Raw genomic sequence first — 14,889 nt, 5'->3', positions numbered from 1 at the left:
TTTTTATAAATCCACCTAACCAGGAAAAGAAAAGCAAGTTTTCTCCCCAGAGACATGTCACGCAGATCTCAGACTTGCTTTCCAGAATTTTTTGGAATTGTCTGTGAACGGTCACACCATACAAATTGCTGAGTAGTAAGTTCAACTACAAAGCAGGCAATTTTACAATGCTTCAGAAAAAACTGTGCCAGCCCAACATGAGTAGCACAATATTCATCTCAGAGACTCAATGTTGTCTCAGTTAGAAATATTAAAAAAGATTGTTAAACCCCTTATAATTCATTAGGTCTCTTTTCCCACATCACACAACTAGTTCTGAGGACTTTTGGACGAAGTTTACACCAAATACGATCTATCTTCTTGTTACCTTCAGAAATGCATTGATTGCTTTTCCTTTTCACATTCTCATAAATCGCTGGTGATGGCGATACTGGAGTGCATCCAAAGTATCTATAGATTGCCCAGAAAGAGTATGAATACAACAGCTCTAATTTCCTTGGCCATTCTTCACAGATTTACATGCCAGTATAATAAAACTGAACAATAAGCTATTATCATCTGTCAGAAGTCTAATGTATCTTTCACAGATACAAGTAGGCAGATAAGCGCTACTATTTAAAGTTTTGATTTGAACAGGTAGACAAGCAGAAAACAGTTGTCAGAATAGATAAAGAGAGACAGGCATACAGAGGAGAAACCACTGGAAAAAATGCTTGAAACTAGTCAGGAGTTTAGTCATTTATAATGCCAGACAAGGCTGATGGAGGAAAAGTTACATATGTCTGGTTTGTAGGACAGAATTTCAAAAAAACACAGCATCCTTCAGACATTACTAGGGCTAGAATCGAACCTTCTATTTTCTATATCCTGGTGAACATTAATGGACTGTCAAGACTTACATGCTAGTCCAGTATTTCCCAATGTCCATTGTTCAAGCAGTGTGCTTTTTTCAAAAGCAGTAGCAAAAGTATTAACATACACAGAAATTGAGAAGCTGATCGAGTGTCCGTATAGACATATGCAGACACATATTTATTGTACCAGTGATACTCAGTAGTCACAGACAAAGTCATTAGGGAGAAGTTCTTGTGAAAAAGTAAGACTTTGTTCTTGAAGCTACATCCCAACTACCGATGCTCACAGACCCCAAAAGTGAGCTACTTTTTCTAACCTGCACACGCAAGTCCCACACAGATAATGGCACATTATGGCTTTAAATGACGCTCTCTTTAGCTAGCCTGTGGAGGAAATAGTTTTTGAAGAAACCTCCAGCTAAATCTCATTTGTTCTACATCTCAAAGGAGGATGAAACAAATCTGTTCTGTCTCTCATTAGTCTAATCATACTATCCTTGGGACAATCTGTGTTCTGCCTGACTCCTTTGCCTGTACTTCACCCCAATTAGTTCACCTCACCTCGATCAACTTCTAAGATTACAAATGTCCATGCAGCTTCAAACTTCTGCCAGATATTTAGGTCAGGAAAGATCACTTAGAATCTCAGCAAGTCCACAATCATCAGGAAAGACAGGATAACTGGCAAGCCTATGCACAGAGTATGGGTATACATTAGAATGTGGGTCACGAGATGTTGAAGCTTTCATTTCATCATTTTGTAGGGGTGTAAAGTGAGGATTTGTGGGCTGGGGCAGCGGTAGAGGACTGCAAAGAAGGTCCCTGGCTGAGAAAATGAGGGTTTTGGTGGGTTTTTGTTTGTTTGTTTTTAATAGCTTCTCAAATTAAATTGCTCCCATAGTAGCAGGTTTTTCTTTAAAAATTTGCAACTAAAATGTGCTCCATTTTATTACAAAGAAAGCAGAGGATAATAATTCTGGACTTTGTGAAATTTAGGTGCACACTGTAAGAAGTTGTAGCCTTCATGATAATGTCAGTGAAGTACTCTGGCTGTCAGAGTTCTCAATAGCCCTGTTCCTCCCTCCCCTGCCAGTCCTGAATTTAAAGTATTGATAGACACAGAAAGACAGAGCTTAATCTCCTCTGTTCTGAAGGCTCTCTTGGGTCCTCTACTGAAAAAAGGTACTTGCATCAGTATCAGCATAATTCTGTTCAGGTTTCCTGGTATCACTGTTGGTATGTTAAAAAACCCACTGCTTGGTGGGGTTTTTTTCATGCTTGCATTTTTTTTGGTAAGATGGCACCCACTTCAAAAAACAGTGGCAGACAAAAAAAAAAATTCAAACAAGATGTTGGATGGACCAGCTTGACACATGCAAAAATAATGTCTTTCTCCTGCTTTTGACAGTTGCTGTCTGAATGTCTTAACCTCAACTAGTAAACACTTTTTGAAGATTATGCTTTTTGGATTTTATCGGGACCTCAGAAAATCACCATAATGTGGTTCTGCAAAACAAACTCATGAACTCCTGAATACAGAATCTAAGTGTGCTTCCAACTATCTCTGACCTCCAACTTTTAAGATGCTCTTGCTACAATACCACTTAAGATGGTATTCAATTTATAGATTTTAATAACTAAAGTCCATTTTGTGTGGTGGACATGACAACCCACAGATCAGCTTTACCTTCTCAAAGTAGAACCCCTATATTTATACACTACTAGTAAACTAAAACACAGAGTGGGTATGTCATGGCAGCAAGAGTGAGTACACTCATTTTTGTTCACATGGTTTTCTTGATAACCACAAGGTGAAACCACGACAGCAAACAATTCTGTGTAAACTGGTCACTGCAGAACCAGGGCATTTGCTGGGGCAAGTGGCCTGGAAGGATGTGCAGCATTTCAGGAGAGGTATATGCTTAGCTCTCCTGTAATCAGACCTCCTCGCGGGGGAGGGGAATTAGACCTTCGCTCTAATTTCAAGTTACATATGTATGTACATATATTTTAATTACCCTTGCTGTTAATGCATTATTGACAGACACAAGATACAGAGAAACAAATAAAACTCCTAGCTAAATACCCAGAGTATTCATTTCTAGCAAACTGCCAACATATGCCATCGGAGATATGTCCATCAGGTACTAACAGAGGGGGAAAAGAAAAGGAACTGTGGGACTCCCTCCCTAAATGAGCAGGCCAAAGAACTAAGACATTTCCTGACACGTAAATCTGTAAACTGACATCTGGCCTGTTGGGCAGAACAGTACTCCTCCCGGTGCTGAGCGACAAGTTACAGAGCATTAATCCTTCAAGCAGTGGCAAGCAGCACACATCCGTGCTGTCTGTCGGTAGCAGTTACTCAGGACTGCAGCGTATGCGCTCCCCACTTGTGCACATGCATCGTTAAACTAACTGCTAAAGCTGTCATCTCACCTCCTTTAAGATGTCACATACTATCCCCCTCACTGCAGTCCTTCCATGACTTATAGAGGAAGTTGTCCTGCTGTTTCTTCCAGCAAAAAATTGTACCCATATACTTCTTTGCACCCTCTTACACCTACTGGGTTGAGGGAAAACTGACTGGTTAGCACATCAACAAGCGATCTTATCATCGTAATTGAGGAGTGATTATTCTAAGAAATTCTGACAAGGCAGACGTTCGGTATAGTACCCAAACAATAGCTTGACATAAAAAAATCTATATAGCTATGCCTATATCTAACACCTACACTTAAAAAGCCCCTACCTGATATACTTAGCAAATGCTAACACAAACCAAGAAAAACACATATGAGACAAGAACAATGTACACCCTGCTTTCGTGGTTATTGAATGCTTACACGCAAACAGTTTCACGAATCTTAGAGACTGAAATTTCCCCGCTCCCTATTTTCTTCCTTAAAAATAAATCACTGTCTATGAACATTGGAATTGTGGTCTATTGTGAGCTGAGTTGAAATTATGTGGTGGATTCAGCACATACTGGAAAAGCAGAAAGCTCCTGTTATCTTTGTAAGCTAGTTGAAAAGTGAAAACAGATTAGAAAAAAAAGTTCTTCAATAGGCAGCAACATTGCTTTCACAGATTTGATGAATAAGTCCTCCCAGCGGCACTAAGACCTGATACGCACATTGCATGGATTAGCAAGTTTTAGACCAGGCAGAAGAAAAACTTTTTTTTTTCCCCCTTCCAGTAACTGCTGCAGGTATATTATCTAATGAAAACACAACAAGATTTCTCTAAGGAATGTGAAATTCGTTTGGTGTTTCCATCAAACAATTATGTGTTGTTCATCCACTATCTGAGAAGCACTGAGGCATATCCAGACCTGATTACATTTATTCTTAGCTCCACATCAGACTACCCCACTAGGGCAGCAAGCAGTTTCTCATCTCGGCTTTACCAGATCCTTGATGCAGGCACACAAAAAAGAGGGGTTTGTAATAACAATGCAGCCACATTTGCTTAATATCTTGATCATCCTAAACCAGAATGTCTTTGATCATTAATGGAGTCTTTTGGAGTGTTTCGAATTAAAGGATAAATTTTCAAAGACAAGTAAGAGGGATTTGCTGACTGTCTTCTATTCAGACCAGTGGGAGGTAAACAGCTCAATCCCTATACACTGCTCTGAAATGCACCCTTTTAAATATCATATTTTCAAAAGGCATCAGACTTTCCAATAACTAAAAAGCTTCTAAGAACAACAGTATCATTTCCACTAACGTATCTGTCAGCTAATGCTACTTCCAGGAAAACATCAGGTTGGCAGAAAACAGAGCAGCTCAAAGACTTTCACAGGAGAAGAATATGGAGTATTCCTAGGGGTTGTGTCCCTAGAGCCGCAAAGTGTGTTTTCTGTTGCACTGCTTTATATGCCAGCATTTCCCGTGCTACACACAGAACAGGACACAGGGCTAAGTGAAAAGTGGTCTTGCAACAAACAGCACTTATGCATACCAGTTCAATGAAGGCTCTAAATTTTAGAGATTATTAGCAGGAAGTACACCAAAAATATCAGTTCAGCACAAAAAAGAGTCAGAGGAGCATGAAGATAAACAAGGGTTAGAGTCGTACCATGAGAAATATGTCAAGCAGCATCTGATGAACACAATGAAGTTTGACAACCAACGTATTCATCGTAAATGTGGAGGGAAACAGAATCTTCCCCCAGCTGTCTGCAAATTTTGTCCATATGTGCTAACTAAGTCCACAATGTGGTCCTTAACAGTTCTGAGAAACATGGCAGTTGAGGTAAGTGCACAAGGGAAATCAAAATCTCAATTGCTTTTTGGAGTTGCAATAAACTACACATTTTTCTCCCAGATGATTTTTATCATTAATAATGTAATCTCACAAAATAAGTATCATAAGGTGTAAACAAGTTGTTAGAACAGATGCTTGAAAGCTATTCTTCCTATTACAGCAGGATTTTTCTATTCTGCAAGGAATTTTTACAAGTTATCTCTGAGAGACAGAGAAGGATATACGGAATTCCCTCTCTCATATCCTTTATTAAATACATATTTCTTCTTTAATTAAAAGATTTTCTAAGATTACTTTTGATCCATTTGGTCAAATCGCAAAGACTAATTAGAACAACCAAGGTTTGGAAGCCCATTAGAAAATAATCATTCTCAGCAGGAAAAAAAACAAACATGAACTGAATATTAAGATGTTATCTTCTCAAGGTCAAAAGAAGTAGTTCAAGAGGTTTCAACTCCCTAATTTAAAAACAAAAAGAAAGAAACAAACAAAACACACAAAAAAATCCAAAAAACTAATCAGAAAGAACAGGTATCTGAGAAAGTACTTACTACAATGTCTTCAGGAAAAGTATCCAGACTGAAAGAGCCATCATCAAACACGACTTCATAGAAAAGTTGAGATGTCACCCCTATGACTCTGCAACTGTAGTATCGTGTATTCCTATGTTTCGTGATGACTGTCTGTCCAACTGTAAGGGCCTTCTCACTTAATTTAGCTCTCTTGAAAAAAAGGAAGAATATAAAAGAAAAAGTCATTTTAAAATACCGCCTCATCAAAAATTTACCAGTGTCAAAACAGTTCACCACTCGATATAAAAGCCTCAAATGAAAAATCGCTCCTTCCACTCATGATCATACAAATTTGTTTTACATATAAAATTTCTCAATTTTTTAGAAAACAAATGGCATCTGAAGAATAACAAATCACTTAGACCAATGACACACGATCAGCAACATCTATAAATTTTATTTGTAGAATAATTTGTAGAATTTATTTGAAGAGATAAGATGTGATGAACCTAGACTATGGTCTTGCATTGTTTTAAATGATGGGATTTTTAAGTACTGGATTTCAGTATGATTTTACATAATTGCTTAATATTTTGCTGAATGGGATGCAATAATTAAACGCATATCCAGTTCTTGTCAGACCTGTTTGCAGCAGTGTATCTGAGTAACTTCTTAACCCATACTGTGCAGAAATCTTGCTTCAAAACTTCAGGCAACACTGATCACTCTTCATCAGTTATGTAGTAAATCAGTAACATTTTTTTTTCATTTCTCATTTTTGATTCCCCAGAGCTAGTTATGTCAATCAGAAGAGCAGCAGGGTTGTTAAACTATGCAAAAATTCTACATCAATAACCTTTTGATGGATTCTATAAATAAAAAAAAGAGTGGAACCTTGTAAGTGAGTAAATGCTCAGAAGCTCACATGATGCAAACACGTTTTACATCTCATCTTCCAACTAATGTACCCCCGTGAACCTTCCGCTTAAAAAGCAACCTTCTTCACCAGGAAAGATAAAATCAAGAGCTTCTCATCCTAATAAGGAAGGTACTTCTTTCTTATGATCCTGACTGTTTATTCATTACCTCACAGACGTCCATTTGTTTACGTGAAAGTGAGTTATTGAGACTTTGGCTACATCTGAACAGCTGAACTTCTCTTCTAATGGAAGATGCTACTACAAAAGGGGCAACCACATTGGTATATACTAAGTATAAAGTATTTGTTATTAGAAATATTTATAGAAACATACATTTACACAAATGAAAATACTTTATTACATACACTAAAGTAATTACTCTATTTCCTAGCATCGATATTAAAACCTTCAAAGGCAGTGAATCCGTCAATCAATAAAACAACCTTAAAACGTGTCTGTGAAAATCTAGAAAGTGCTACAGAATTCTTAGCAGTAATGTAAAGGCAGAATCAACAACAGCATCAGTTCTTTTAGTCAGTTTCCAAGCATTAATAGTAATATCAATGCTATTGAGGAAGAGAAAGAACCCACCCAAAACGTGAACAATTCTGGTTCTGTGGAAACCGTAGTCATTATTGTGCCTCTTTCTTGGACCAGTTTCTGAGATATAGCATTTTTAAACCTCTCTGCTCCTGTAAACTAAGGGCAAACCAAGTACAAATATTCTGTACCGTTCCTGGAGACGGTGCACTAAATCTCTGCGTGTCAGAGCTCTGCCTGACATATGCATCTGGAGGATTTAGTCGAGGTCACCTCAGACAGAAAAACGTAATGATGTTTCTACAGCATTTTCAAGTTCACCTAGAAATAATGTTCTGAGCATACTCACAAATTATTTAACCATTTATACATAAAAAAAATTGTTTCTTCCTCATTTTACCCATCTATAGTTAGACTAAGTAGCAGAATTAACTATATAAATAACAATTGACTGGTATTATTACAGGAGTGATAACATGTCAATTAGGACTTTTTATCCAATCTTGCAACATATGTAAACATAAATGTTAATTTACGTTTCAATACTTGACTTCAGTCTATTCAGTTATTGGGGTGGGGAGTGATCAGAAGTAAACTGGGAGTATTAATTGATTTACTTATATGAGGTAATAGAAGTTTGATATTACAGAAACCCAAGGAGAAATAGCTCTATTAAAATGTTTAAATGTTTTCAAAGTCTGAAGATGGAACTTTTCAGAGAAGATGGAAGACAAAATATAATATTTTAAGAGACAATACAGGTTCATTTAATGATAAAATATTCAGAGAAGAAATACCACTGCTTATTAGAACAAATAACAAAAAACAGAAATGCATCCTAGCTCAAGGAGAAGATTTTTATTTTAGTATGTTATCTTGGTAGGATTCTTGATTTATTTCTCAGGAAAAATATTGACAAGTACACTCTGTAATTGATTGCATGTCCCAGAAAACATTTCCTGTCAGAAAATCTTAGGAATTTATTGACATTAAGAATGTCATTTTTGATCAGAAAGGACAGTTGTTATGTAAGGGAGTCTATCAGATTAAAGAAACAGCTGTGGTACTTACCGGATTATTTAGAAAGCTGTGGTTTAAAAAGCATGATTTTCTTTAACAGTACCTAAGCCAAGGATGAACTAAGATAGTGGCAGAGATACAGAAAACAATCAGATACAAAGGAAAAAAAGTTAACTTCCCCTTCTGTGAGCAAACTTCAAAAAGATAAGAAGGAAATTTACTTTCTCCTTCATTTTCTGTATGGCAGGACACAAAAATCTTGTTAAATAAAATATATAAATCGTATGTACATTAAATCATAACTATCATGAAACAGGCATCTGACGTACATCTAAATATCTAGAAATCTTCTCTGACTACATTTTTATAACGGATCCTCAAAATTCTGAGACTTATTTCATACGGGAATGTAACTCTCATTTCATCTTTTTAAGCTTACTTGTTGGAACTCCAGTTTAGGCATAGAAATGATGCATGATATTTCAAAATTTTGAATAATATATTCTTCCTAAGGTATGCTCTAGTCTCTCTGAAATGTGAAGGGGCTGGCAGTAGTCAGCAGACAGTGGCAAACAATGACATTTCATTACTCAGGTATTCAACAGAAAACGGATCTTCAACTTCCATTTGCCAGCATCCCTTTCTTCCCTGTGTGCTACAGAGGTAAGAACTGACTGATAATAGCAGAAGATAATTTCAGTTAGCTCAAAAAACAGCAACAATAGTTTTTTGCAACTCCTATCCAGTGGGTTTTTGCAACTTGTACCTTTGCCCCTTCTAAAGACCGTTAGTCTTTCAATATGCACGTAACTGGGTCTGCGTAGATGGTCTCTTCTGCTCACACTTCCAAAATGAAACATCACCTGTGAGTATATGTTTGCCTTCAGCTGGCTTTCTCTGACCTTCAGTGCTGTCTCTGCTAATCTTGTATGGATTCTTCGGGGTTTTTTTCCTGTTAGTATAGTTGCATACAATTTATTTTTCTCATTTCCTTGTGTATGAAAGATTTGTTTTAATTAAAACAAATCCATCTGCAGCACCTATTCTCAATTGTACTTACAAGTGTTCTTGCAGTTTGATGACAAAAAGCTGTGAGGGATATGTTTCATGCCCACAGACAAGCACAGTGAAAGAGGAAAAATGAAAAAAACACCAACTACTGTCTGTAAGCCGTAAATCACAGAACCTTCCTTGCATATTGACACTCCAATTTACATAGCAAAATAATATAGGCTGCAACAGGAATAATCCTAAACATTCTGTATAAAACAACTTTTCCGCTAGCAAATTTTTGTGTTATTTCTAAAGCTGTATCTTCAGCAAATACAAGAAGCATGGTTAGTTTTGAGTCCACAGTCCTCCAAAGAACACATTTTTGAAAGGTCTTATCAACATTTGTAAAGTCCAGTTCTTAGTATTTGCAGATGTACTATATTTGGCAGCACTATATGGATGCAAGGATTACGCTTTCTCTTTTGATTGTCTTTATGATGATTTTTTTAAAGAAGATTCACCAGTGTTTTCCATGGTTGACATTAAAATAATACTCCAGGAAAAAATCCTGGAGACAATACAAAATCTGATCCCCAGTGAAAAAGACTTTTGAAAGTATATTGATGAATAATTTGGACACAATTTGCTTGAGATCACAGCCATAAATAATTTGGATGCATACTCCACCTCATTATTGCAATAAGCCCTTGCCTGAGGTGAAGAGATACACTAATACCAGTAATAATACACTTTTATCTGCACATAGGTTGAGCACCCTTACTGATTTACGTATTACAATACCATTATAGCTATTTGTCACATTTTTTCCTAGTGCCCAAACAACCCTTTGGTTGTTAAGTTTTGCATTGTTTATTTTTTTTTTTTCAAAACCTTCAAGAAAGTAGCAATCACAGGTATTCACTGAGTACTTAGGCACAATATCTAGAGGCTATATTGGTGAAAAAACAGACAATTAAAATTTTGTTTCCTTGAAACGAGGAGAAATAATAGTGTCCTGGCTTTACGTACAATCTTTTCAACTGCTAAATACAAGAGGAAGTTTTTTTTCTTGCTGATAAGACAATCTATCTGATTCCTGTAAAAACTTGCAAAGTGAATATAACATTTCAGTCTGTAAGATTCCCCTGTTCTGTTTTGAAGCAAGGAAGTTAAAACAGCAGACAAACAAAAAAAAATTCATTAGAAGTAAGATACATTGCCATGCCTAATGGTGAAGAGCAATGTAATTTCTGCATGAAGGAATAGCTAATAGATAAGAAAAGCATAACAAGAAACCAATGGTGAAAAAATTTCCAAAGGCTTAAAGATGTGATTAGATTAATTATCCAAAAGGCAGAGTATAATAACAAGCATATACAAACACACGGCGATCTCCATCATCTCAGAAGTTAAGAATTTCACAGTAAATGATTCTTTAACAGAGTATCTGATCTTTCCAAGTTTCAGTGCAATGAAAAACACAAAAGAACATTTTTTCATTCTCTTCTGCAAATCTGATATTGATTTGAGCCACAAGAAATAAGTTAGTAATACAGAATTTTTTCAAAAAGTTTGGTGCTGAGTTTCAGGAAAGGACATGATAGTCTCGTTGCAAGTTACTTTGAACATCCTTCACACAACCTCTTAACTAGTAGTCACACAAAATCCTGTTTATCCATAGTTGGTGGTTTTCTTTTTTGACACTACCTAAAGTAGGTCAAGTAAATCACTGAGAAAAACATGGGTTTTATGGGATTCCATGTCACTCTATTACTGTTGTGTTTTTTTCAGATGATTATGTGTTTTGTTTCTTACCTTCCAAAACAATAGTTATTTAATAACTTCTTTTCTGTTCCAGAGAAAGTGTACACTAAAAAAGTTAAGTGCTAAAGTTTGCTCTGTTTTATATTGTATTGAACGTATAAATTCTGCTTAAACAACTTGCTGGGTTTTCATCAATATTTTGTAGGTATTTCTTTTAATATCTAACATGAACAGAGAAATGCCAGAAAAACTTCTGTTTCGGACAGATATACTATTACATTAAGTGCTGTATAAACATAGAAGAAATAATCTGCAACTTTAGCACATGTACCATTTAGTACCATAACAGACAATAAGGTGAAGAAAATTATGCTCATTGTTTAACAGCATAAGGGGACTCCAGCATCAGAGAGATATATTAGAGGAAGGTGGAAAAACTATGGTGTTAAGGAAGTGGCCACAACATACATATGAAGTGGGACTAGAAGAAAGTATTAGGTAGAAAGTCCTATTTGATCAGGCAACAATTTCTCAGCTACTCATGCAAAGCCCACCACCTAGAGTACAGAGACGTCCCAAACAAATACTAGAAAATATCTGGGAAGAACAGCCCTATTTTGACTGCTCTTGATTTTAACTCGGTAATTTTAAACTAATTATAATATTCTCCAAGCAAGCCAAGAAAAGCATCTTAAGTTGCCAGTTGCCTGTACAGTTAGAGATTTAAGGTTTTTATTTTCAAACCAAATTCATTTCCTTGAAAAATTTTTGAAGAAACTAAAACCACATGAAGTGTACTGGCTTTGCATGTTAATTCATTTTGGAAAACAAACAAAAAAAATCTTTAAAAGGCTTAAAAGTTCTGTGGAAGTTTTAAACAGGGACCCAAAATTTGTTTCCCTTTTTAAGAACCACCAGCAGATTGAACATTCTGGAGTGATTACTGTAGTTGGGAGGCATCTCGTTTTACTAGACTTGAAAGAAAATCTTAGTCTTCAGTAGTCTTGTCATTAAGACCAAGGATTCACTGACAACCTCTTGAGAGAAAGACACATATTATATAGACATTTCCTGGGTTTATTTCTTTCACTTCTAATGTATAATGGAGATTAAAAGTTTGCAACTTTCATATTCTCTACCTGACTAACTTACCAAGCTATTTGCTTAGTAAGACTACCCTAAGTCCTTCCAGTTTGCTAGGAAACAAAACACAGTTTTAAAAGCCCAAGATAAATGGTAAGAGTTCTCTCTTAACTGAGAGAGTAACAATTCATTTGAATAAAAGACATTAAACTAATTCTTCCTGTGTCTCATCTAAAACTAAAGGTTCCTCCCCAGCACAGGCTATAAGTAAAAAGGCACTGCAATAACATGAATTTTCATGACATACCAGTGTTATTTCGCCAGATGACAGAATAATTATAATTGGACACTTGCAAGACACTGTTTAGCTGCAGAACAAAGAACTTCCACATAAACCATATCCTTTATCTGTGAGTACTTGCAAGATACTGTGATCCGGGTATTTGTAATACACTCCAGGTTAACAAAATAGAGAACTCAAAGATTGGTTCTGGCTGTCAAAACCATACATTCAACAACGACTCTAATGCAAAAATGTGTTAGGCATATCAAGTATCATGTCTCCCAAGTAATGGCATAAGGAAAAGCTTTCAAAATCTAATAGTTTGCTATGTATGGAAATATGATAGATGGAGCTATTATAATACATTGTGTAGCTCCTTTCTTCCATTTGCTCTGGAAAAATACTTTAATTCTGCAATTCCTTTTCTTAACAAATAAGGAAACAAATTCCTTACCACATTTTGGTTGATCTTGTGCCTGAAACATGTGATGTAGACAACATATGGCCAGTCATCTGGTTCCATCAGTACTCCTGCAGCATGCGCACAGGTAACATGGAAGGAGGCTGGGCAGCGTCCATATGAACACTGAATGCAGGCACCAGAGATTTTCTTAATTCTCTGTCTGCAGAAGATACATTTCTGCAGAAGCAAAATAAACAGAATATTTACCATACTACCCCAACTCCATTGACTTCTGCAAGTATCTCAAGGACTGAAAAGTTACTTGTGCTTCACTGATTACATTTTATACCTTGCAATATGTATGGCAAAAGAACAAGCATTTATGAATTACTAGGTAACTTTAGAATGTGATAATTGATAGATAGCATTTTTGCCTTTTTTCTTTAATGTGAAGATGACTTCTTATGGTGATATAGTAAGAAAACTGATATATTAATAGCTATATAAAAGTTTAATTTCAAATTTCATACACTCCTCTGAAAATCAACCGGCTCCTCCTAAGACAGGTAAATTGAAAAACCTATATGTAATTCTGCAAAAAGTAACAGCAATATTCTAAAACAACAATTATACGCCCATAGAAATGTAGGACAGGACAGGACTTCCACATATCATTTAACCCAGACCCCTACTTTGAAGCTGGACTACATATATACATAGAAAATCTTTGGGAGATGGCTAATCTAAGATCTTCATGAAATGGTTTCTACAACAGCCTCAGATAACCTGTTACCATGGGTAAGTCTCCTCAGAGTTAGGAATGTTTTCATTATCTCAACACTTTGCGTAATTCCACAGCTGAAGGCTATTCCTAAGCCCTTTTTCATTTTTTCTAGTTTGGTTTTCACTGGTTGTGTATTTAATAAAATGGTAACTGAGTAGGCTATATTTCCCCTCTTCACATACTAAAACATCGTGTCAACAGTGTAAAGACATACCACTTTTTTTCCTTTTGCCAAAATGGAGACCATGTCAAAATATTGTCACTATTTTGTAAGCGACATAAGTGGCCCATATGAAACAAATGAAGGGATATGAGCTAGGTTAACTAAGTATGGGAAATAAGCTCCGCCATACTAAAAAAGACAAAGTGTATGATGACTGGTTTCTTGCCACCAAGGTTTGTTAATAGTAAAGGTATTAACAAACATGCTAGATAGAATAATTACGTAACTTCTATGGACAATTATGTTATATCACATTAGGAACTATCCTCTGATAATTCTCACCATAGCTAACAAGACTGCAAATGCTATTGATGATCATAAAATTATCTCAGATATTCTAAAACACAGATATTTTATTTAATGACACAAACCAGTTAATTCAATAATTTGAAAACATACTGCTGGAATAGTGATTACTTCCATTTGTTCTAAATTTGCTAGTCACCGATTTTGTTAAACACCCTCTTATCTGCCTGTGCTGGGAACATGTGTAAGAATAATTCTGATTTATTTTTACTGTATGGTTAATAATGCAAAGTATTTCAAATTAACTCACATCAAATTCTTCTTCCCAGGTTATCAGAAAATTTTGTTCTATTATTTATTAATTTCCACATTCTGAAGAAAATCTGCAGAAATTTTATTGTATAATTCAGCATTCACATAGTTTCAATGGCTTCTGGCACTCACTTTGTAACTCAAATAATGCTTTTTGCAAGTGCCAGCCCTGTCAAGCTCATCAGTCATGCAGGGTTCTCGTTTATGCATCATTCTGAACATGAGAAACTCTTCAAGTTCTGCCTTCATATCCACCCTTTGAAAGCCAACAGCCTTCATGGCTTTGCACAAGCAGAAACAAGAGTAGCATCTGGAACTTTATGAAAAATTTTTCCTATCATTCACCAGAAGGACCAGAACTCAGCTCAGTCTGCTGTAGCAGGATGAGGTCTGAAAGACTAGTAAGAGGTAAAGATGATTTTGCCATCAAAAGAAATGTTCCAGAGACTTCACTGATATGCTGACACCTCATTGTGCATTTGTATTCATGCACATGAAACCATTTTCAGATTAAGTCAAGTAACTGTTTCTCCAGGGAGCTTAAGGATTTTTTTTATATATACATAATCAGAAAAAAGGAAAATGGGAATTCCAGAATGAAAATACAATTGAAGTCTATTATGTATAAGTCTAGACACTGACTTCATGCAAATACACAGCTCCTTTCAAATGCTTTCTCA

The 14,889-nt window shown here is 35.9% G+C and overlaps 1 protein-coding gene across 3 annotated transcripts in view; it reads right to left on the bottom strand.

The window, feature by feature from the left end:
• The window catches only part of KDM4C (lysine demethylase 4C), a 281,173-nt gene that overhangs the window by 21,910 nt on the left and 244,374 nt on the right, over positions 1–14,889 (bottom strand). For 2 of the 3 annotated variants that reach the window (XM_075410592.1, XM_075410593.1), the window contains exons 18-19: positions 12,696–12,881; positions 5,678–5,848 (exon numbers count right to left, since the gene is read on the bottom strand). In XM_075410592.1, coding sequence (XP_075266707.1) covers positions 5,678–5,848; positions 12,696–12,881 — 357 coding nt within the window. The remainder of the gene's footprint in view (positions 1–5,677; positions 5,849–12,695; positions 12,882–14,889) is intronic. The other variant, XM_075410594.1, reaches the window with a different exon arrangement.

The sequence above is a fragment of the Opisthocomus hoazin genome, chromosome Z (assembly GCF_030867145.1).
Source record: "Opisthocomus hoazin isolate bOpiHoa1 chromosome Z, bOpiHoa1.hap1, whole genome shotgun sequence".
NCBI classification, from domain to species: domain Eukaryota; kingdom Metazoa; phylum Chordata; class Aves; order Opisthocomiformes; family Opisthocomidae; genus Opisthocomus; species Opisthocomus hoazin.
Note: the sequence above shows the minus strand (reverse complement) of the source record. Positions and strands in the feature narration are given on the sequence as shown.